This window comes from Amaranthus tricolor, chromosome 15 (assembly GCF_026212465.1).
Source record: "Amaranthus tricolor cultivar Red isolate AtriRed21 chromosome 15, ASM2621246v1, whole genome shotgun sequence".
Lineage (NCBI taxonomy): Eukaryota > Viridiplantae > Streptophyta > Magnoliopsida > Caryophyllales > Amaranthaceae > Amaranthus > Amaranthus tricolor.
In genome coordinates this window covers 10,912,866-10,937,895 of record NC_080061.1, presented here as the reverse complement: position 1 = coordinate 10,937,895, position 25,030 = coordinate 10,912,866, and the positions used below count along the sequence as shown (strand labels likewise).

Sequence of the window (25,030 nt, the reverse complement as noted above, 5' to 3'; positions counted from 1 at the left end):
AAGCAATTTAGGTATTAATCTAAGTTGATTTTGAACATATTATGATTTAACCAGACAATCAACTATTTGTACCTAAACAAGATAAAATTTTACGACAAACTATTTAGCCAAACACCCTTTGTCATTACAAGAAGGGAAACCAAGATTTGCGTCAACTATCACATATATCCTACAGAGTTCCCTGAAAACTGCTTGTCATAAGTATTATCTATAACGCCATGAAGACGGTACAAAATAGGCATTCTGGCTTAAGTCGCTATTCTGAATTCTGGCATCAATTAAAAACTAGACTGGTTGCTGATGATTTCTAGAGCTCGATCCTTCTTCAGGAAAGCTAATCGGTTTCAAGAAAGGTGGGTAATATGCATCTGCAGCATTCCGAGAGTTGATTTCTAGAGTGCCTTCTTTCTCGTCCGTCTCATCATCTTCTTTGACATCCTACAAGAGAGAGACTAATAAAGGTTTGTCATTGACACATTGTAAAACAATACAGGAGGGGAGTATATATCTTTAACCCTTCCTAAGACCACAGAGAACTTTTATCTAACGGGAAGAGAAACATTTAATAACATGAAGTGCAGTTTATTTAATCATGGGAACAATTTATGATACGTAGACATTTCAAAGAACACCAGCACTTTCACAACTCAAGCTCATACACCGATGAACTGAATTCCCCTAAGTGTAACGGTGAAACAAAATAGGAAGCATACAAATGTTTGTGCAAATTATTGGACCAATTATCGAATATACATAGCATAAGTTGCACAATCTATTACTCGAGTTTCACGCACCAACACGAACCATTGCACCACTCACAATGATGTTGCCCTTTCCTACCTGTTGTTACCACCACAAGCACAACTCCTAAACACCAATAGCTATAGTCCAGCAATAGCCATCCACCTACCAATTCGTGTTCTCTGCATGTGAATAGCCTTTAATTAACAGCCTCACAATCCAGTGGTATATTAACAACTTCCATTGGTAGCCCCATAGAGCTGAGGAAAACCGTCAGCCACATCAAATTCGTTGGACGCTTTTGGAATTTCTTATTAACTCATAATAAACCCTTATTTTACTAAAGGTCAATTCTTTTTGATTTTCGTGTTGAATTTAGTAAAATTGTTTAAAATAAATGCGTATATAGAAGTGAGATTTTCAATCATACTCTTCCATTATGTAGATATTAGAATATATAAATGACCATGATACCTAAGAAGTGGCTGATGTAAAAACGCAATACATTCTTGTCCAAGGAGCTTGGACAACCAATATTTGGAGTAAAAATCTCTGATGATAAGTTGAAAAATGAGGTATCTACAACACAATTACACAAGAGCTAGCTAAGGAGGTCAATTGTAAAGGTAAAACACAGAAGCTATTTAATATCACTTCAAGTAAGGTTTCAACAATGTTAGATGAGTAAAAGAGAAAAAAAGACTATTGCTTCAGGTGTTTGGAATCAGTTGTTTATACATACCATGTTTATAGCCACAATTATTAATGAATTGGTACTATTGATGACTTCTTAGTAAATCTTGATGAAGACCACTAGAAGCTGCATAACAGATTCCATAATATTCGAAAAGAATTTCCCATCTTTATTATTTGTGCCAGGTGCAGAGAAATTTGTATACATGTAAGTCTATATCATGATAAGTGATGACTGTTGCACGGGAACTAAGGGCAATCGAAACTTCAAAACCTAAATTCAAGGTGGAGACAGAAGCCTATAAGGCTGTAACCACAGGCGATTTTGAGGATGTGTGGGATACTCAACCACAACCGCATAGGGCCCCAAAACTAAAGAGCATCATAAATAATTATCATATTACAATTACTTAACATATCAATAGTCATAGGTTCAAATCCAATTGATTATATTTTATTCTCTCCTTCCTTTTATCTCTTTCCAAAGCAAGCCTTTAACTCCCAAACATCTTCTCTTACATCATATAATTTTTATTCATACATTAAACATCAATAGCCACCAACTTAATTTATGAAAATAATCAACCACTTATTTCTTAATGTTTCAATCATTCAAACTTTTACACTTTACGAATTTTGGTCATCAACCAATTACTTTTTTTTTTCTGTCCTTAACACTAGAAATGAAAATTTAATTTTTAATAACTTAACTTAAGTTATATTTATAAAATCAATTTTAATGTAGTTAGAAATAGTGTTAGAGTTGTTATTGAATTATAATAATTAAAATTAAAATTGTATTGAGTTTTTATTTTAGTTCAAGAAAATTAATTTTTAAAAAGGGACCCAATTTCAAGAATTCATGAAAAATAAATAGGACCTTGAGATTCTTTGCTTTGGTCATGGAATACCTTCAGAGTCTAGGGTATAGAGAAAGAACATATATGGTTCATCGTGATATATGTGGTAAACATTCCAAATATATGAGAATATAAGGTATTGGATACAGGAGTTTCTAGGAGCCAAAGTACCGCACTGGAAATCAATAATGGTTCATTTATGAAGAGGACGTCGAGAAATGAATAGCTTGATGGTTATCGAAAATAACATGTACATCATTTTCTCACAATCAAGAGATACACAATCTTGGGAGGCAATCTTTTCCGATGCATTGATTCCATCCCTAACGTAATTCGGAATTGCTAGAAAAGCCAGTAATTTAGAGAGGTCAAAGAGAAGTTCCTAACTCTTACGATTGTAGTGGACTTGGCTGATTTAAGGAAAATTTATTTTCAAAAATCTCAACTTTAGGTGATTACCTTTAAAATCTTACCTTTTATTTATCAACCTCCTGCAGGGGTGTATCAGAATGGAATAATATCATTGTTAGAATATTATTTAATCTTCATATCTTGTATTACGTATGCTATTGTTTAGTAAATATTGTAGTTTCCATAAACATAGATTGTAACTCACTTTATATATTCAATAAAATTCATTAGTTTCAATCACTCCAAAGCAAATAATCTATTAGTTTCAATCAATAAAATTCATCACATCAGAAAATGACTTCAGTTCAGTATATTTTAGTTTCAGTCAAGAATCAAGATACACCGCCAATTCACATCAAACAGCCGAAAAACTGAAAGCAGATAGAAGAAAATTTTTTAATCATTTATGTCGAAAATAAAAAGCACCTGGATGGTATTTTGGCAGAAAGAAGGAAGAAAACGGAGTTTGCAGTATTCATTGAACAGCAACGTGAAAACGAGAAGTGGTAAAGTAGCAACTACCGCCCCAGGCTTTGACTTCAATCCAAAAAGACCAATCATAGTAATTTGCGTGAGAACGAGAGCAACAAATATGTACGAATGGATGTATGGCCAATATTGTCCGCAAGTCTCATAAACAGTTGGATATACATCCTCCATCTGCAATAAGAGCGACACAATTTCACATTATGTATCTCACAATTTAAGTTGTAACAATATTATTGTCAGAAAGACATTAAAGTACATAAGAAATCTACAAATTATATATGCGTCAATATGTCTTGTTGCATGGTGAAATCAAAGTGATATCCTAAGTATGACGAGAATTGTTAAAGGAATGATCATGGTAAGAGACAAAAAACCTGCCTGATGATTTCTTGTAGTAAAAGTTCCAATGAATTAGCAAGAGATTAGCATACCTATAGATTTCACGAGAGAAACAACAAGCAATAACCAATATAAAGAGGTCATTGGACATGAATAGTTTGAACTTAGATTTCAGAGAAAGGACACTGCAGTGCTACCAGATCTTCCGACATACTATGCTCGTGGGAGTCTTTTCAAGCTTCTTCTAAACCTCAAAGGCTCCATTTCCCTCCCTCCGCAATTTGTATTTGAATTTCAATGTCCTAGACTATTATTATTACCATATTTATTTCATTACCATCATTATTGCAAAATAATTAGTTAACTATAATCATAATCTCAGAAGGAAGATGCATGCTCAATCATGCACATTAGGGAAAACACATGAAATATCAATCATCCACCACACCACAACAGTTGAATACACACAAGACGACAAGACCAGAAGGGAAGGGTAGGGGAGAGGAAGTAACATACTCCATTTCTGTTTATCCTCCTCAGTTCAATCAAGTCGCAACCAGGCCAGACCATATATTAAACGAAAACAAGACTCAAGAATCATACTCCAGATTCAACCGATTGACTACACATAAAACTAAATTCAATAACATCTTCTTCAATTTCTGCTTCATTAATACTCATCACTCGATCAAGTGGAAATTAAGAAAACCAACCTGGTTCATGTAGACGGCATATCCTGTGTATAGATAGCCAACAAGAAAAGGAAGCAGCAAGGGAGCAACAAGTGCATAAACCATGCCGATCAGTAAGCACAGACAAACAAATGGGATAACTCTGAAATAAGGTAGCGAATACAGATAAGGAGAATTTTTCTTTCCCCGACAAAAAGTATGTCTTTTTATGGCATCCCATGTCAGTAAGCCAGCCTGCAATATTTCTAGCGAGAAACCAGATAGTCCATCTGACAGGATGTATGTTGTGAAAAAATCAGCCTGAAAAACATTGCAAATTATTCATCATCGACAACCCTTTATTCTTGATAACAAAGTATCAGTGGTTTGAAATTTGTTCACTATAGATTTCTATGACACTCGCGCAATTATTTCTAATATCATTGATCAAAAAACAAATTCAGGTATTGTAAAAAGAGAATTGATCTTGCATGGACTTGGTGCACACTAAATGTGCAACATGCTTAAATTTAAGGACCATGAGTTAGAGTGTATTTAAGTGGAATGGAGAGTGAGGAATGTAGACTTGTTAATGAAAGATTAAGGAAGAGTTTACACTAAAAATGTTGTAGACTAAGTCCATTTTAGACATACACCAAAAAAATGCCGAAGTATAGATCCTCACTACATTCAATTACCCCAATGCTATTAAATAACTCCTAGGGTGGGATTGGGAGTCGGATGTACGCAACGACGCAACCTTACCCTTGTTAGTAATAACACTAAAAGATGCTTCTGATTGACCCTTGATAGCAAACATCATGTGCAACTTCACATATATGAAGTGCACACGACCTAATAAACCATTTGACCACAGTCCATTATTATCCAAAACCAAAGAACTATACATTTTTGGCCCATCAAAATAAAGGACATAATAGATCCTCTCTACAACTAGGCAATTAGCATAATAGACAAGTTTAACAACCTTACCTGAGCTGCAACAGCATGTGCCAGGCGATTAGGAAAATTACCCGGATGACTGAAAGACTCTCCAAGTTCATCTAACAGAGATCCTGATAACAAACTCAAGAAGAAGACATTCCCAACTAGAAAGTAGAATACCATATTACAGACCTTAATTTCGGTCTGACTTGTTGAGGAATAGCCTGCTAACTGGGCCATCCCAAGAATTGAATAAGGAACAATATAAATAAATCCATTAAGGATAAGACCAGGTAGTAATCCTGTGACGACTGATCCTAGTCCTGGTCTGCTAGAAAAATTCATACATTAGAATGGAACATACATAAAGGAACCAGACATTTGACTGTAAAAAATGGGCAAAACTGTAAGAATCAATTGGCTTAAGGGAACTAATTTGAAGAGTTGGTTGAAGTCATAAAAGGACCACAAAAGAACAATAAATAACAGCAACAATGGGTAATTCCTGTTCAAGAAAACATTCATCAACAGTGAACGTAATACGAATATTGTGGTCATATATATTAAGATTGATTTTAAATCGGCATATAGTATACAAGGGCATCATTATTTGTAGCGATTCTTTCTGATAAGAATACAAGATAAACAAACTAAAACTACATAAAGAACTCACACAATGCATGTTATTGTTCCTCGTTACGTAGAGCATCTGATATTTAATGGTATCCATTCATAAGACTATTTCAGCTACAGCGACTGTGTTTCTATTCAATAAAATATACTCATAAGTCTTAACATTTCTATCTGTCTCCTAATGGTTAGTTCCAAAAAAATTGTTCTGATCAAGTCATCTTCTGGTGTGACGACCCCCATTTTTTCTTAGGCTTAACATTGTGCTTTAATCTCTCATTTGACTGAACTCAAAATTAAAGACTAAGCTTGCTTTGGAAGTATTGTACAGTAACTCCAGGACAGCTTTCAATATTTCATGTTGTCAAACACTGACGACGACGACGAGAACAACAACAACAACAAGTGCACAAAAATTAGTGTTAATGTCAAATATATGCTACCAAAAAGCATTAAGGGTGTATTAATATGACAAGGAAACCAGAATACTCACATTAACTGTAAGGCCATGGCCGGAGGAAACCAATTCTTCAGCTTTTCAAATTTTGCTATACCTTGAACAGCTGCTACTGGGACAGCAAAGAAAATTGTGAGAAGTGTTGCAGCAAGATAGAACCCAATTTTGTACAGCAACATTCTACGAGAAGGGGTTGACAAGTTCTTCCATAATAAATCTCTAGGTTCTGGAGCTTGTTCTGTGATCCATAAAAAAGGATGTGGATGATGTTGGGACTGGGCAGCAAGCGCAGCTCCAATCCGAGTCTTAAATGTCACAAAAGCAGCAGGCAACTCCTAGAAACAAAGAAATCCTGAGTGTAAGAATTCCTCACAAAGAACCGAAGAATTTTAAGAATGAGAAGAAAAAGATATAGAGAAGCATCAAAAATCATTGTTTAAAGTTGCTCCGAACATCTGATGCTAGAAGTTATATACTAAATATAACAAAACCTGAGGAGTAAGACCTAGAGTAAAAAACTACACAACTAATATGTGAAGCACAAAATTAACCAAAACCCTTTAGCACCTATGTGCGTACATCATAGAAAAAATTAGACTTCGTCGTAAATGAGGCAATGGCGGCGATGTCACTGATGCATCACCTCATGGTGTTACGACTCGTGACATCACAATAATTGTTGACTTGAAAAGTATGTATTTTATCATAGTAATTCAATTTTTCTAGAGCATATATTTAAATTAATTCTTATAATAATCATTTTATAATCTTGACCCAGATCCCTCACTTATCAGCTGGGAAGATCTCCCTCAAATCTTTTACAGGACAAAACATTAAATAGAGGCTCGTCCACTTTAATGATTGGACTGAAAAATACTATTTGCTAAGAATACGCAAGGGTCTCTCATAAAACAAGAAAAGTTATTTTTTGTATTTAATACTCCATTGTACGACAAATTACATACTGCCACGTAAGAGGTTGTAGCCAATTCCACAAAGAAACCCACCTTATTGATAAGGGTAACATTTCAAGGCAAAATCAGATTAGGGACTTTTGGAATTCATGTCAAATGATGAGTAAATACTTCTTCACTCGACACTCAAAGTATCGGAATTCTGACTATTTTTACTATTGAACCAAGCTTATCTTTGTATTACATTAGCTAACGAACCATACTTATTGTGTTCAATCATCTTTGCATTGAATAACTTCATTAACTCTGGTGAGACAAGAGAAATTACTTAGGCCTCATGCCATAATAGAAAAACCTTAGTAAGGTTCCTCCAAGCTAAAAAGGGGCTTACTAGGTACTCATCTCTAATTATCAAGACATCGGATTAGGTACCCAGAGAACATCTCTACTAGCAGTCTCTTAAGACAAACCCAAAAAACTAACAATAGACTTAGTGAAACTTAATTATGTCCAGTATTTCTTTCTTAGCCAACACTTCTCTTTAAGAGTTTTCAATAAAATGACAAATAGCCGTTTAAAAACTTGTGGTTGCTGATATGGTTGCGAAAACAGTTGCGATGTTACGGAAAATGGCTATAAGGGAGTAATATCGCGAATCGCGACCAATGCGGTGTAAATTTTTGAAAAAAAATCACATAAGGGGTGTTTTGGACTTATAATTGTATTTTCTTTGTTGAACACCTGAGCTACTATTATTACGCAATATTATGCCCATAGCTATTATAGTTGCACTCTATGAGTTACTTTGGTGGATAATTCACTCATTAGTTTTTTTTTTTTTGAAGTTCATGAACTTATTAGTTAATTATTTTTTGTAACTAAAATCATGAGTAATTACAATTTAAATGGTCAGTAATAATTAAAGTAAATGGGTATTATTGGAATTTTGAACAGAGAGACAAATAACGTTGTAACGGTAAAATAACGGGAGTTATTTACGCAACAGTCAACGCGGTGATTTGACCATGAAAAGACATACACCGTTATATAATGGGATTCAACATCGTGGAAAGTCTCAAACGTGTTACATGATGGGTGTTACGTGATGTAACGAGGGAGTTTTTGTTTCATAGGCAGAATAAGCTTAGAGGCTACGATCACCAAATATAATAATTCGTAATTAGTTGATTGCATAACATGATTTAAGTACATATTACCATAAAAAACTACATCTTGAAATATCTAGGTAGCAATCTATTTTAAACATAAAAAAACCTATGGTTCTCAATCATGGTACAGTTTCCAATCAAACGTAATTTTTTTGGATAAATATCAGACCAAACCAAATACTAAAACTATGGTTTTGTCCAGTTTGGTTTGCGGTTTTGACCAAACTTTGTTCAACCAGGATGATGAGGAGGGTGTCACCATCACAGTAATTAAAGAATCTACATAATAACTGCTCCTGGAAGGAAATTAACAAGTAAATTAACGATTGCAATAACTAGCATTACCTTACTCATCGTGGGAAAAGATGGAAAGTTGAAAAGAGCCAACGGAAATATGAAAACGGCCTGATCGAGCAATATACTCAATGAAGTCAGGACGAAGCGGAAAACAAAAAACAAGCTTCCAAGTATAAACTCGATGAATGAGAAAGACCTACAGGCAACCATAAAAACAAAAGCCTTTGCTTTCTCTTATGACCTAAAGGGAAGGGACCAATGGTCCCATTGAAGTAGATCCAACACAATCAAAAAAGGATAATTCCTAGAAAATTTCACCTAGATGGAGGTGGACGAAGAGAATATTGAACATATGTCTCTGGTAGAGGGGACCGATAAAATGGTAGAAATAGGGAAGGTTCTAGATCCAAAATTCAGACTCAATTTAAAGGATAGTGCATACCTTTTTACACATTCAGCTGCTGATGTGCCATGCATTGATCCAACCAAATTACTTATAAGCTGAATGTATCGGAAGGTATGCAACCTATAAAAAAAAAAAAGAAACTTTGGTTCCGTAAAAAAAAAAACTCATAGAAGAATAAGTACAAAAGTTGCAAAAATGGATGCAGGGTTCATAGAGTCTTGCATGTACTCTAACTGGCTGGTCAATGTGGTTTTAGTCTAAAAGGGTCATCCATGCAAATGGAGAATGTGCATAAACTTTAAAAGTCTAAACAAATGTTGCCCTAAGAATTTTTATCGCCTCCCCAAAATCGACTAGTTGTATTTATAAGTGGCAGCCTCACAAACCACAAACCACATTAAGTGCTGCCTTGATTCCAGAAGGAAAAAAGGTTGAAACAACTATCTACGTTGTGAGCAGAATCATGTTGGACGTTGAATCCAGAAACACAATGATTGAAAAAAAAACATATGTCGTGATTGTGGCTACCAGAAAATTAAGACCCTAATTGATGCTCATCTGTAGTGGTGGCCCATGGAGAAAAAGTTTAGATAAGGTAGAAAGATTTGGACGCAGGCAGTAAAAGACAATGACTTGGGCATAAAATATCAATCTAGGACAACCATCAAAGGGCGATCCCAGGGAGACATTTTTGCATAGTGGGTTCCCAAGTGCCAAAAAAGGTCTTGGGTTGAAGTTCTAGAACCATTGGGGCCAGAACAAGACTAGTTTTAATAACCCCAGAAGGGAAGACTATAGAATACGCTTTGAAGTTCCAGTTCAAAGCATTAAATAATGAGACTGAGTATGAGGTTGTGATTGTTCGGTTACAACTCTACAAAGTCCTGGAAGCAAAGCATGTAAGTTTGAAAGCTGATTCACAACTTCTATAAATAAAACTTTGGGGAAATATGAGGCTAGAGAAACAACCATACAGAATACCAATCAGAAGCAAAGGAACTCATCTTTGACTTTGAATCTTTTCAAATCGAAAGGCTCCTTGGGTTCCAGAATATACCTTGGAAGATGCCAAATCACTTATCCAGAAGTCTGAAAAGTGTCAAAAATTTTCCCTCAACATCATTCAGAAGGGAGCTCAAATAAATCAACCCCCCAATCCCCTTTGTACTGTATCTATTGGGACCTTTTAAACAAGCTGTTGGGGGTAAAAAAAATTTGTTGGTGGTGGTTTCAGATTACTTCACGCAGTGGGTAGAAGCACAACCATCACATCAAAAAGATAAAATAGCTCATTTGACACAACATCATTACCAGATTTGACCTTCCTAAAATCCTCACCATAGACGACACCCAATTTGATTGTTGGGTCACTTACAGACTACTTGAACGCATTTAAGATTGAAGGTAGCCTGTACTTTTGTTTGTAGCCCCCAATACAACGGGCAGACAGAATTTACAAACAAACAGATCCTAAATGATCTCCAGAAGAAATTAGATGATCCCACTGCTACCAGGATCGCTAGTTTGCCTAGGGATCCTTGATCTGAGTCGTGCGATCCCAATCGCGGGTCATTGGCGACCTGGGTCGCCCGGATTCACAGTCTGGATCGCTATATGGATCGAACCGAAAACCCTTAGTATAATTGGAAAAAATGATAAAAAAAACGACATGGAAAACTTATTTGTTGTTGCAGGTAAGGATGAAAAGGAGAAAAAAATTGAACAACATACCTTTCTGAAGAAGATAGAAGTTTAAAATACAGTGTAATAGAGGAACATATTTGTTCTTAAGTAAATCTGTTTAAAAATCAATTTGAAAGGAAAAAATTGATAACGAAAAGGCATAACCCATTTTCACCCAAACACCAGATAAGTAATTAATGTTAAATAAAAAAAAGAATGGTCGCGACTTTGAGGACCTTATAATGAAATTAAGCATTTGTATACACAAATTGAGGCCAGGACTGAGTTCAAACAATAAAATAGTACAATGCGAGAAAATTTAGATAATGTTTAATCTGACTTTTGGGCATCATACTTGCCAAAACTGAAATTTAAGTTTCAATAGATAATGAATCAAGATTAAATCGAAATAATCCAGCAAAAACCATATGAACTTCTAGACCATGGTCTCTCACACCCTTGCTCACTCGCTATTTTAAGAGCATTTAGTCCCATAGGAAGTGACTGCTACATGAACCAATAATCTAGTCCCATGATCGTTCACATATATTCTCCTTCTACGTGCATTCCTATTTGTTGTGGTATGGACTTCTAGATCAAGATCTCTAATTCTTTCCTCACAGCCATCCAAGTCATCTTTGGTCTTCTTCCTCTTTTGAAATATCTTATCGCATCCTTTCACCTTTTTAACTTGACATTTTCGACCTTTATTGCCCGTGTTCTAACCAAAGATGACAATTTTCAATCTTATCTCAATTTTTGTAACTTCCAACCTTCTTCTTGTGTCCTCATTCCTAATTTTAACTTTCAATAAGGATCCACACATCCATCATTACATACACTTCTTAACTAACTCCATTTTTGAATCACAATCCTTTTTAAAGGCCCCAACATTTTGACCCATGTAATAATGTTGGTCCAATGGCTATTGAACAAAATTAGTCTTTCAATCTTAAAAGGGCTCCTCTGTTACATAAAACCTATTTTCTCTAACTACACTTCTATGCATCACATTTGGACAATAAAGATTGACCTAAGACACAACATTCACTCGATTGTAAATCATTTCTACTAAAATGACATTCCATTTACTCGATTTTCTTTACTCTAATTTTCTTTGGTTTAGCCTAAATCCCAAATCCACAATTCCAATTTAAGGTTGAGCCCTTGTTTAATCTCTTTCGCAATATAATACGATTGGCAACAGCAAACAACATGCACCATGACTCAACTTTATAAAAATCTTTCATGTTTATCCATCAAGATGTGAGTGGGGTGGGACAAAAACAAAAATGTGCACCATCTACAAGGGATTATCTCAGCCTTGTAGGGTTACAACTTTTAAGTTTCATACAAGTACCAATACACAGAAACTGCACTAATGTCTATTCAGTGAATCTATGTTACTCAGAAGTGTCCCACAATGTCCAATTGTCCGATTTGCTAATATAAGAAAAATGTGACAGATTTCAAACCAAATTGTAGTGACCAAGTGTCTTATCTATATCCAAGTGTCAAGGTTCTGACACATTAGCATTGATAACTGAGTTAATGTGAAGAGACAGCAGTAAATGACGCCATTGCAAGAAATAAATAAAATTTACCATTTGCTGAAGCAAAGTTTCATTCTGCAAACCACATATGACACCACATATTTTGTGAAGCTTCTCTTCCAGCAATGCTATTTTTGACGCCTCTCCTCTCAATGATTCAAAAAGCGAATCTTTCTTATTAGATTTCTTTTTCATGGACTTCTCTTTCATTTGTTGTAGCTTTTTTTGTATCAACATTGCCTGTTCCTGCAAAAGATGATGAATCAAATTAAACTAGCTATATCAATTCCACTAGAAAGAAAAGCCAAAACTACATAGAGTAGTAGTTTCAAAGCAACATTACATTTATTCATTTTCCAACCAATACAAACTATTTTTTACATTCCGAGAGTAAATATATTCATTCCATTTTTATGATATGGATGATCAAACCTTTAACAGTCAATGCTCTACTTTATTGAAGACAGTACACCAAATGTGAATTCCTTGATATCTTTTTAATTAACTATTTCAAGAGCATTTTTCCTACAAACAATTTCAAATATGTAAACTACAAGCAATGAAAGAAGAGAGCAGAAATACAAAAGTACAGGAAAATCATACGAAAACAACACCAAAAGAAAGTAATATAGACTATTTTGTCTCTCAAAGTATAAAATTCTTTGTTTCAAAAACTGAAAACGATGATGTATTAGAGTTCGAACAATGTGTTTCAAACTCCAATATTGCCAAGATCGAATGTATGAGGTTTAGTGACAAACAAATTACGCTATCAATGATATCGATGTTTGTAGGAGAAAGTAAAGCAATAAAACGACGCAAAGATTTAACAAGGTTCACCCAACTAAGGCTACGTCCTCCGGTGTGTAGTATGTCTTATATTATCAAAGGAGTTCAAAGAACTCTCAAATATGGAGAATTACAATAGAGAAGAGATATAGGCTAGTGTTTAGCTTGGGGTGTATTTTGTGGATTGTATTACAATGTTAATGAGAGCTCTCTATTTATAGGAGAGATCACACTAAGTAACATTAAGTACATTAAAGCTATGAATAAATGATAATGGAACATCCCCAAGAACTTGAAGAGTCAAAAAACAGCATCTTAGGAGCATCAGAGACATCGCTCGACCAAAGCAGAGGCTCGCTCGGTCGAGTGGGCTGCAAGAAGTTTCTGGTTACATTCTGTCCGCTCACTCGACCCATTTTGAAGCTCGCTCGGTCGAGCGAGCTGGTCGAGCGGCACTTCAGAGGGCTTCTGACAGTATTGCTCGACTTGCATAGTAGAGCATCTTTAAACCTTTGAACTTTTTCATTAGGTCCCATAACTCCCATGAATAACTCATACTTCATTATCTCATTAATCCATACTTTAATCATCATCATAGACCAAATCATCAAGATTCATCTTAATATACCCATTCATGACATACTTATGGGATTCTATCCCAAGAGTCACCACATGAATGCACACACTAAATGTGCACTCAAGTCACACCATTCATAACAATCTCCACCTTGACTTGAGTTCACCCAAGTCAATGGAATTCTCTAATTCACTCCATAATATAACAACTTACACAACATCATACTCAAAACAAAAACAACACATGTGCATAAACATAGCACATGCACTAAAAATGCCCTCAAAGGGCTCACAAGAGTATGAAATTTAATTACCAATCAAGTCCATACATCCCATGGACTCATTGGGGTATGTTGGAATTATTCTCAAATTGTCATTAAAAGTATCAATTTCATTTTCATGCTCGGTTGAAGTAGTGGACACACAAGCCAAACTAATTAAGGTTGAACCCAAAAGCATATACAAGCCATCATTAATGGATCCTTTCAAGAACAAATTAGGACCCTTGCCAACCTTCAAAACTCCACCTTCACCAATGCACCTAAAACCTTCTTTATCCAGAATACTAAGGGAAATTAAGTTTCTATTCATACCTGAAACATGAAGGACTCCGGTCATTGTTCTTAAAAACACCATCAAACATGAAAATTTTAACATCTCCAATACCAACTATCGGACAACTAGCCTCATTGCCCATAGTGACTTTTCTTCCATCAATCTTTTGATAAGTTGAGAAAAAACTAAAGTTAAAAGTTATGTGTCTCGAACATCCCGAATCCAAAATCCAAGAATCACCACCCTTATATTCACTAGTAACAACAAGAGCACCAACATCATACATATCATCTTCAACATAGCTAGCTTCGGCGGAGATAGCTTTTGTGGATTTGCTTTCATCGGATTGTTTGGCTTTTAATTTCCAACAATCTTTCTTGAGGTGGCCTTTCTTCTTACAAAAGTTGCAAGTCATGCTCCTTTTGTTCCTACTCGACTCTTTAACAATTAAAGCATCATTGGAAACTCTAAACTCCTTTTGAGCAAATTGAGAATCAATAAGGTCTTTTGTTCCTACACGATGGGAAATGGCTGGGCACATTATATTGGCTAAGCTCTATGAGAAGCTTCACATTTACATACTCCCTCCAAATCTTTTCCAATGCTTCTAAAAACTGGAACTTTACATAGCTGACATTATGAAGACTATTTGCCGCTGAAAACCCCACAATCTCAATTTGTACAAAAGCAAATTAACAAAAGACCTATGGAAGATGTTGACCAAAGTTTTATCTAAAAAGAATAGAGATATTCCAGTAAATGGAAATCATTTGCTTCCTCCTTTAATGCTTACCCGCAACAAATCAAGATCCCTTCCATCATACAAGATTTGATGCGATTGGAAAGAATATTGATAATGTCTTGTGAAGAAGTGATATACACTGCATCCATAGCTTTTATGTTCAGCACAAAGGGGAATTTCTCGAACTAAAACAGTAAAGCGATCGGCTCGATCCTTTAATTTGTGAAGCCACAGAGTTCTTTTGGACAAAATAGTTCTATATTCCTGCATGTCAGAAGGGATTGTTTAGAGTATTAGCATTACTTCTTTCACATAGAAGAAAAAAAAAACAAAAGGAAAATATAAAGCAAAAGCCATGGGCCATGGCCTTCAATAAACCCACAATAACTCATGGAATAAGCAAATCAGTCTCATTCACTATATATAACCTTCAATAAATCCACATGAGGTCATGGAACACCTATCCATCACATATTACTGGTCCAAAACTCAATTTTTATCCTTCGAGTATAGTGCAAAAAACATGGATTTGTTCACAGTCGCAAGACTGATAGCGGTCAATATGGGTGATTTCACAAGCAATGTAGCCTATATTTAAGTTGCAGTGAACTCCAAAATCTTTACGATACGACCGCAATAGGGTGATGTGTGCCTCACTTTTGCACCCTGGTTTTGAGCCATTATTCATAGCCTACTATACAAAAATAAGTTTACATCAATAACAATACATGTTTTCAAACTAACAATAGCGTTACAGTTTCTTTTCACCATTATCAATCAGATTAAGAAATACAGTTGCTAAGAATTTATGTTAAAAACATATTTAGTTGATTAACGCATTGATACCTAACATTTTGATTAAGAACATCCCTGATTACCCTAACACCTATTAACTATATAAAAGCAACAGATTTAAAGAACAAAACACCTTGATTGCAATCAAAGTTCAATTTTTATTGAATTCAGCAAACTAGAAACAATAAATACAAATTGTTGTGAGAGATGGTCATCCTGAGAGACGTATTAGATATATGGGCTAAATAACCCAATTAATACAAATTAAAGAGAAAATAAAAATGTGGGCTTCTTATTTAGAAGTCGTCACTTTGAGAGACGGTCTCTCACAAGAGTAGCTGAACAACAAAGCATTTGGTCACGATCAACTTTGTAAATCTATATGTTTACCATGAATACCCCCACTAATAATTGCATTGCGGCTTTTTAATAAAGAAAATTAAACAAGGTCCTTCCATCACATAAAGGCTATTAGTGAATTTTCAATTTTCCATCTTGAAACTTGGTGTTCTGCAACTTCTGTTTTAAATGATATTGCAACATCCATAGAGACTACTATTTACTGTATTGACGTTATCATCCATAAATAAAAGTTTAGCTCTTTGGTATATTGAAACTCATAAATAAGATAAATTTACATTTATTAGCCAATATAAAGGCCCAAAACCTCTTACTTTAAACAAAATAACAACGTAAGAAAAGGTGAAATTTTCAACTACAATCTTTAAAAAATATTCAAAAAATTGTATCAAGATGCTTAAGAGGGTATTTGCATGTATTCACCCTCAAATAGTCAGGGAGAAAGCTCAACAATATACTAACATCTTTTCTTCCATATGAAACAATTTGAAATTTTGCAATATTCAATATTCAATATTCACATTTCTTTTTTTCACAAAATGTATACAATGAATGTCACAAGTAACATGATGTTGGAAGTGTCAATATCCAGTTTCAAAATATAAATTCATATCTTTTAGTATAGACAATTAAAGACATTATTAATCAAAATTGTCTTTGAAAAATGAAGAAAGTACAAAATAATTGAAATATAAGAGTTTTGAGTTACAAGTAAAGATTTCAACCTAGCATTATGCTTATTAATTTATTACACTATAAATATCAGAAATATAGTTAAAAAAAATATCACAATCATAAAGAATGTTTTCTTAATTGGAAATGTTAGACTGAATCTTTTTTGCCTTGATTAGAACTTTCAATTGAAATGAGGTAAGCTAAATCGGATATTTGTTGGCTTGACATGCTCAAGTTCAGGTAGAGATCAATGTGCGAGCTAACAAGGATCGAGCTCACATTAGTTCATCAACACATCCAAGTGGACCATGTCAAAAATCTACATTATGATACCTCTAAAATGGTCATATTTATAAATGCTCCAAACGTGAGCCTTAGAACTAGCATAATTAGGCATCTACCTTGTCAATTATTTTCTAATTACACAACTTGTTCCAACTTCTAAATACGTGAGAGCTCTCTTACACAAACATTAAAACTACAAAAGAACGAAGAGGGTATGTTAAACTCTTAGCTCAATGTAACAAAGTAACTAACATGGCTAGTCAACAACTCAACCACTCATTAAAACATATTTAAGCATATTTATATAATGACTAATGAAGGCAGAGTTACCTTATACAACATGTACAATCCATACAAGGATATGAACCATAAGCAAGAAAAGTGCACCCACAGCCTGTTAGCATAAGAGGAAAAAAAATTAAGATTGTGACTATAATTTTGGAATAAATTGGTGAGGAAACTAAACCATAATAAAGGCATGACTTCACATTCATAAAGCTCCACCTATGAAGGTCACATCATAATAGCACCTATCCAACTTACCTTCCCATGCAGAAACTACAATCATAGTGATAAAGCCATGGACCAGGGAATGCAACCAATAACAGCTTAAAAATCATTACCCCGAAGCTCTCACAATTGCCTCTTATGAGCAGTTTAAAGAGGATTCAAAGTCGGAAAGATGTGCAACCTTATCCCTGCAAAGTACCAATTATTGAAAAGTTCTTCTAGTAACCTAGATCCACTAACACGAAGCTAAAAATTTGTCTAGTAGGGAATCACTCAGTCAAATTGAAGCAGCTGTGAAAGTTGAATAAAATGTACCCCTTAATTTCCAACTAATCCAATCAGACGTAACTATTGAGCACTACAACAATGAAATCATTTTCAAGATTGTAGACAGAAATTTCTAGCAACAAATAAAGCTAACACTAAACCAGAAATATCTCTCATAAAAGTTGTCAAATTTTGGAAAACCATCCAAAAATAATGATTTCAAACGTTAAGTAATGTCAAATACCAACATATCCACTCAAAGGGTTGAATGAAGATTCATAGCTTTGCACTAAAAAAGATGCCATTCTTAACTGAAATGGGCAAACAATGTCGTATGATTAAAAATAGAAGTGTTCCATGCTCTAAGAGTAGGATGCCACACTGCAAGCTACAACATAAAGACATATTGAACAACAATATGAATATGATTCCAATGTACCTCAGATAAAATGTTCTTCACTAGAGTGGTGACTGGACTAAATAATCATAAAATGGACGCTAGCAGATTTGTTTTCAAGATATATGACTACTAAAGAACAAACCTTTCAAACAACTTCCATATAGGAAACATTTTTATAAAGGCCTTCCAAACTCACCGTTGTATCTAAACCTAACTAGACACCATAGTTTGTCACTTATATGTCCACTTTTGTATCTAACGGCCTATTCGGTAGCCGGTAACAAATGATGGTGATAGAATGCACTTTTAAATGTAAACTTTCAAAGAAAGTTCTACGTCAAACATCCATGGGTTGCTTGTCCAACTCAAAATACCTCCTTTTCTTGATGTTTCATGTCGTCCACTACTACTAGGGAAAGGAAAAGTGGTATCAGGAGGGAAAAGACATTCATAAAGAAAACACATGTTTGGATGTGAAGTTTCATTGACATGGACATGGATAGTAGGATATAGATTTCCATGCTCAATTGTAGTAAAGATTACTTCCATTGTTATCATTTATTACTTGTTACCAATAGGCTAAGGTATCAATGAAATGTATACAAAATATCTTTGAAGCAATGCAATGAAACTGGCTCCTCCTTAAGATTCATTTCTTCAATATATGTAAGTAAAACTTATTTTTTATAGCTCTACCTTGGAAAGGCATATATAGTGTTTTAATAAGTTGTTCGAAAAAATCCTTGCTACCTTCGCTTTTCTATAAAATATTTTTACCAACTTGTTCGAAAAAATGTGAATGAAAAAGAAATCATAAGCCACAATAACCTATAAGGAGAAATGAACTGATTAAAGAGTTAGCATGTACCTATTAGACCCTGCATTGATATTTGATATGGTAAACGAATTCATGTAATGTAAATGGCTGGGATGCGAGGACTCGGAAAAGTAATTGATCGGAAGTAGTATAAGCAACCCAATGAATGAGCAAACAACAAAGAATCTGATACTGCAAAACAAAGATCTCCAAAATAAATAACAAATGAAGAGATAAAAAGACTTCTAAAAAATTATCAACAAAAAGACATTTAAGCTAAACTAAGTTGCATAAAAAAAGAATGACAATAAACCAATTATGTAGAGCTCATAAGCCTATAAATGAAAAAACTACAAAGTATATATCGCCACAAGCCTACCAAAAATTCATGTGATCTGACGTTATCTTGAAACCTATATAATTTTGGTTGGAAAAGTCGGCAAAAAATATACAATGTAAAGCTTATGATTTGAAAGTAATGTAAATCCATATCGAATTTATAGCAATGATATATTCCATGTATATATGATTTTATATCCCTATCCAATCTTTAACCGTTCTCTCATAATAATTTACGAAGAAGTAATTGAAATGTGATACTATAGTTATCTTTATTTGCTTTTTAGGATAATCAACTCATGGATGTCTGACGATTTTTCTTCATAATGAAAAATTTGTCCTTATCAAATTTTTTTCCCAGTTCAATCTTTGAACATTCTCATCTTTTGCTTGTGTTATGCAATAGGAGTAGAAAAGATGAGAAGCACAAATCTTACAAAAAGCTCTGATTGGTCAACTAACCATTAAAAATCTAAACACTTGGCTTGTTTTGCTTTTGTCAAAATTTGTCATAAGGGCCAACCTAAAAAAGCTCAATCATCCATCTAATAGTACAAATTATCAAATTTAGAACACCAACAATACATTTCTTATTTGTATTTTAAAGATAGTAGTTTGGTCACTTCATCACCTATATCATTGGTCTACTCTTCAAGCCTACATTGTATTGAGTGCTCCATAAAACACTCACAAATATTTGATGTGCGTTTTGATGAAATCATTTTCCTTTGTCTTCAACATACCTTTAAAGATGAAAGATTGAGATTGTGGTTTTAAGTATATTCCTCATCCTATACTAAATAGCATAGCTTCTATACTAAACTATGTTGTAATAATAATGCTACATAGTTCATTACATTAATGAAGTGTTGACATTTATAATTAATCTCTAATGCATGCAAGGTATTCTTTTCCCTTTTTTTCACATTTTGTAGTTAAATATTGAAATTAAACATCAATATTAATTAGTATAGTGCTCCCTCAATTCCAAATAGTTATTGCATTGTCTCAATTCCAAAACATTAAAAAAATAACATGGATCAACAAAAGACTCATTATTATTTCCTTATTTAACAAGATACATAATCCCTCTATATTTCGCTATATGGTTTGACAAGATATCTAATATGAAAAAACTAGGGCGAAGTTTTTTCTTCTCCATTTCCCCGGTCTCACATTCTAGCATCTCCATTTCCCCTTCTGTCCATAAAAAAAATAATTTGCATTTTCCATTAAAAATTAATATTTATGGAAAATAAATTTCCTCAAAAAATTGTTTTCCGTCACACTAAAACCCCTTTATTGGTCAAACTCATCTCAAAGACTATAATGATGTATGAATCTCAATTAAGTCATCTGAAAGATTCTCGAATGAGCATGGTGTCAACATCTAAAAAGGCAATAGCTTGCTAAAAGGTTTGAATTTGGGTTTATATAAGACTTGCAGACAAGGTACCGAGGGCGCTCAGTTTGAGCGCCCAAGGTAAATGCAGTTGCTCTTCACATCTTCATTTCTTTGCAGGCTTCAAGTAACACGTCAACCCCTGATGCATGGCAAGCTCATAGTTGATACAAAACCATGTTCACGTTTCTTCTTCACTCCATACTCTACCTTAAGCACACGTATGAGGTGATTTCGAGTTACACTCAACATTTATAATAGAGAAATTCCATGTGTTAATCCCAAGTTTTCGACTTTTCTATACGGTAGACGAACATTTTTTTTAATTGGCATGATGACCTTGAGATTTTAACTTTTTCATATGATAGACAAAATGTAAAATGGGTTGTTAAATTAAGTACTGATTTCGAACAGATTTTTCGAAAAAGTGTCATTTAAGGTTGATCGGGACGTTTGTTTTTATGAAAAAATATCATTATGATGGATAATAATAACGTAATTTTAACAAAAACCTTAGCATTTGGTCTACCAAGTGGAAAAGTTAGAAGTTTGGAGTTAACACACGGATTAAAAAAAACGTTTGTCAACCACATGGACAAGCCAAAAACTCGGGGTCAGTACATGGAATTTCACTTTATAATATCAACTTCCATAAATTTTCAATTAAAAAAAAAAGACCTACTTTAGGTTTTAAAACAGTGCATTGGATAACTAGAATTACAACTAATAAAACCCAAAAGAATACACACAAAAAAAGAAAAAAAAAAATCAACATTAAATAAATAAAGAGTAAGTAGCGATATAAAAGTGAGGAAAAAAACCCAAATTTGAAGAGGCGGATGATGATAAGAGCATCAAGACCAAAATTGCGAAGAATATCGTCCTCGGGAACACGAAGAGCGCGAGCAATCCAAGAAAGGGATGGCAAGAGGCGGCGAAAAGAGAATCGATCAAAATTGTGAAGAATATCATGTTGTTGAGAGAGACGACGAGCGTAGTAAATGAAGGCATTTGAAGGTTGCTTCTTAAGAATGGAGAAAATGCAGAGAACCGCCATTGCTAAACCTATATTAATCGCTGCAGAAGCTGCAAGACCTTGAGGAGTCATGGTGGTCAGTGGCGGCTGTCAACAATTTAAATAAAAAAAATTTACATTACAATATTTTATATATGGTAATTCTCCACGCCGAGTTTTCATATTTTGAAAACAACGCATAATGTCATCATTTGATAAATTTTGAAACAAATCACTTTCAAAATAAGTTACAACAGTATCATATAAAAACTCATCAGATATCTTATTGCGCAACTCGGTCTTGATTTAAAACATAAGGAAAACTAAGGATCAAAAACATGACCAAAACATCACCAAAAATTAAAACAACAAATAAAAAAATATAGAAATTCAATCCTAAAAAATTAATAAGTTCAACCCAAAGTAGTTAAAAAATTTAAAAATTCAATCCTAAAACTGGGCAGCTGCTATCATCTTTTTACTACAAGTAATTAGAAACAAATTAGAAAAAAAATTAAAAAATGAAACTTGCGAAGCGTCTATTTGTGTTAGGGGCCCAGATGTGTAACTGATACCCTTATGTAGAAATAGTAAGGCAACTCGTAAGTTTGTAGTGACCAACAAGAATGACACAGGCACAAACAAATTAGAAAACAAAGTAACCAACAAGAATGTAACCAGAAACAAATAATCAAGAAGACAAGAAGCAGATCAATAAAGAAGAAAGGAATGACAAAAAATTAAAAATCTAAGAAAACAAGTAATTAAAAAATTAAAAAATTCAATCCAGTAGCAAACAAGTGATTCAATTAATCAATCTTAAAAACATGTCTTTCCTAATTTCCTTATAGACGGCACAGGCACACAGAGGCACTTACAAGTCACGAGTCACGACAGCTGCAGTGAGCAATCACCTTAATCAATTATAGAATTAAATTACTAATCAACTGAAAACAATAAATTCCAACAAATTAAGAAACAAAATTTATAAATTTACCATCAATTAAGAAAAAAACCTAAATTGATTAACAAATGTGGTTTGGGATTGGGGTATATTGTATACATATCTTGTCCTCAACCATCAACTTAAGCTACTTAACTTAAGCTAGCTTTTAATTGAGTTTATTTCTTGACAGCATTATAATTCCACTTTAAATAAAGGGTGGTTGAGATTCGAACCGTAATCATGTAACACGCTGTCTATTTACCCGGCTCTGACCAAGTTAAGGAATCTAAAAGTTTAAGTTGATAGTCGAGGCCCTAACATATTATACTCTAACATAATCATCAATCATGAATCAACAGTTAATGTTTAACAATTAGCATTCAAATACATCTATAACAATTAAACAAATTTAAAACATTTATGCAAAGAAAGAAAAAAAAAAGTATATACTTGAATATATTGGTTTGATGCTGTGCAGGTTGACGGTGGGTCGGAGGCTGGTGTGGCGGCGCAGACGGGTGGTGTAGTGGAGTTGCAGACGGTTGATGGAGTAATGGTATTGTTTTTACTGTTTTACAGGTCAACGGTTTGCAGACGGTTGATGGACTAATGGAGAGAAAGGTGTTACAGACCGAAGAATGAGGATGTTTGAGTTTGCAGTATTTTTGATTGCCATTTGCCACTCTGTAATCTGTATTAAGGGTTACGTGCCTCTGCTTTGGGGGAGGGGGGGAATGTTCTTATTTGTGACTCACTTGTCACTTCTATTTAACGAAAATTTGAAAAAAAATAAGAAAAAAAAATATAACAAAGTTCAATAATAGGCAATTTTTAAAACATTTTCCAAAGTAAGCAGTTTTTATTTAAACTTATGTCTTAGTAATGTTCGCACTTTCAATGGTGAGTTCTTCACTAATCTCACCGAGGTGATGTAGTGGTGTTCTCACTTTTGACTCACCGGGTTTTTTATCAGAAATTTGTTTCAAATATGATTCTCAGAGCACTTTTAATGGCGAGTTCTTCGCTAATCTCTCCCTACACTTTTCCTATCTATCACATTAAATTTTGTATGAATATATTTACTAATCTAATTTATGCCTTTAATGAGAAAACAAAAAAAATTCATCACTATTTTTTCCTTTTACTTTTTTTTTCTCTATCCCTTCCTTTTACTCTCTTAGTTTTTATTTTAAAATTTTCATTCACTTAGATATTTTGTAAGAACATTTGCATGTTTTTTATGAATTTTCACTAACGGTAGTAAAAACCTCATAAAAAAATTTCCAATCAAAGAAAATTTCCACACCAACGAGAGTGGTCTTACTAGTTGTGGGGACGATGCATGTGGTACTCCAAGTTATATTATTAAATTTTACTCTTTCCTATTTAGTTTAAGTGTCTCATTTTCTTACTTGGTCAAATCACCCTAAATGTCTCAATTCTATTTTATTATGTTAACTTTACCAATTTATCTTTACGAAACTGTTTTTTTCACAACTTTACACATACTAGTCTATTTTTACGCCTATTAAAATTTAAAAATATCACTTTTTTCTTTCACATGTGGTCCCATTTGACCACCTAAAAATGGTGAAAAGTCAAATGGGGACACATTGGGTGAATAAGAAGAAGTATAATTTTGTTTTATATACTTCTATTAATAATTATATGTTTGAAAATATAAGAATTTAAATGTGTTGCAAAGTTATGAAGGATGCAACGATTGAAAATATATAAGTAGTAGTAGTCGTGAACGTGCTATTTTATATTTCTTAATCATATTTATTTGAACTATAATTAGAAATTAACAAGTTAAATTATCGAATTTAATAATGTTGTTTAATCTAATGTTTCCATTCCAACATTTTCAATATGGTGTTCAGCATAATTTTGGAATGGAAGTAATTGATTTCGAAAAAAATCGTATACGTGATAATAAAAGTGGTGGTAAAAATAAAGTAAGGGTAAAGTGATGTAAATATGTGAAAATAAGCTATGGAGTACAAAGTTCAAAGATTAAGCAACCGGAAAGTTAAGGATTGATTTTACAACTATTAAATATCATTATAAAATTCGATAGTGTAACTTATTGATTTGTAATTGTAGTTTCAAGAAAACAAGAGTAAGCAATACTTCCTTCGATTCACGTTGATTGTCCCATTTAATTTTGAAATACTGTATAATGTACTGATTCGATCTTAAATATTTCTAATTGTACATAACTAAAAATGACAAAAAATTAATATTAATAAAATTTATATTGAGACGAATCAAACAAGATCCTACTATACGATATTTT

At 33.7% G+C, this 25,030-nt stretch overlaps 1 protein-coding gene across 6 annotated transcripts; it reads right to left on the bottom strand.

Moving 5' to 3' along the window:
* Nucleotide 1: 1 nt before the first annotated feature.
* Nucleotides 2-23,321, bottom strand: LOC130801584 (CSC1-like protein At3g54510). Of its 6 annotated transcripts, none has more exons than XM_057665457.1 (11): nucleotides 23,182-23,321; nucleotides 21,592-21,865; nucleotides 19,081-19,221; nucleotides 17,366-17,429; nucleotides 14,972-15,184; nucleotides 12,310-12,504; nucleotides 6,273-6,571; nucleotides 5,198-5,477; nucleotides 4,247-4,525; nucleotides 3,132-3,365; nucleotides 2-438 (listed from the first exon to the last, which is right to left on the bottom strand). In XM_057665457.1, exons 2-11 carry the CDS (start codon nucleotides 21,825-21,827, stop codon nucleotides 286-288), a joined length of 2,094 nt encoding a protein of 697 aa, XP_057521440.1. In that variant the 5' UTR covers nucleotides 21,828-21,865; nucleotides 23,182-23,321; the 3' UTR covers nucleotides 2-285. The 6 variants fall into 6 exon arrangements, with proteins under 6 accessions (XP_057521440.1, XP_057521441.1, XP_057521439.1 ...); XM_057665458.1 differs by having other exon boundaries at nucleotides 21,592-21,856; XM_057665456.1 differs by lacking the exon at nucleotides 23,182-23,321 and having other exon boundaries at nucleotides 21,592-21,891.
* Nucleotides 23,322-25,030: the final 1,709 nt, after the last annotated feature.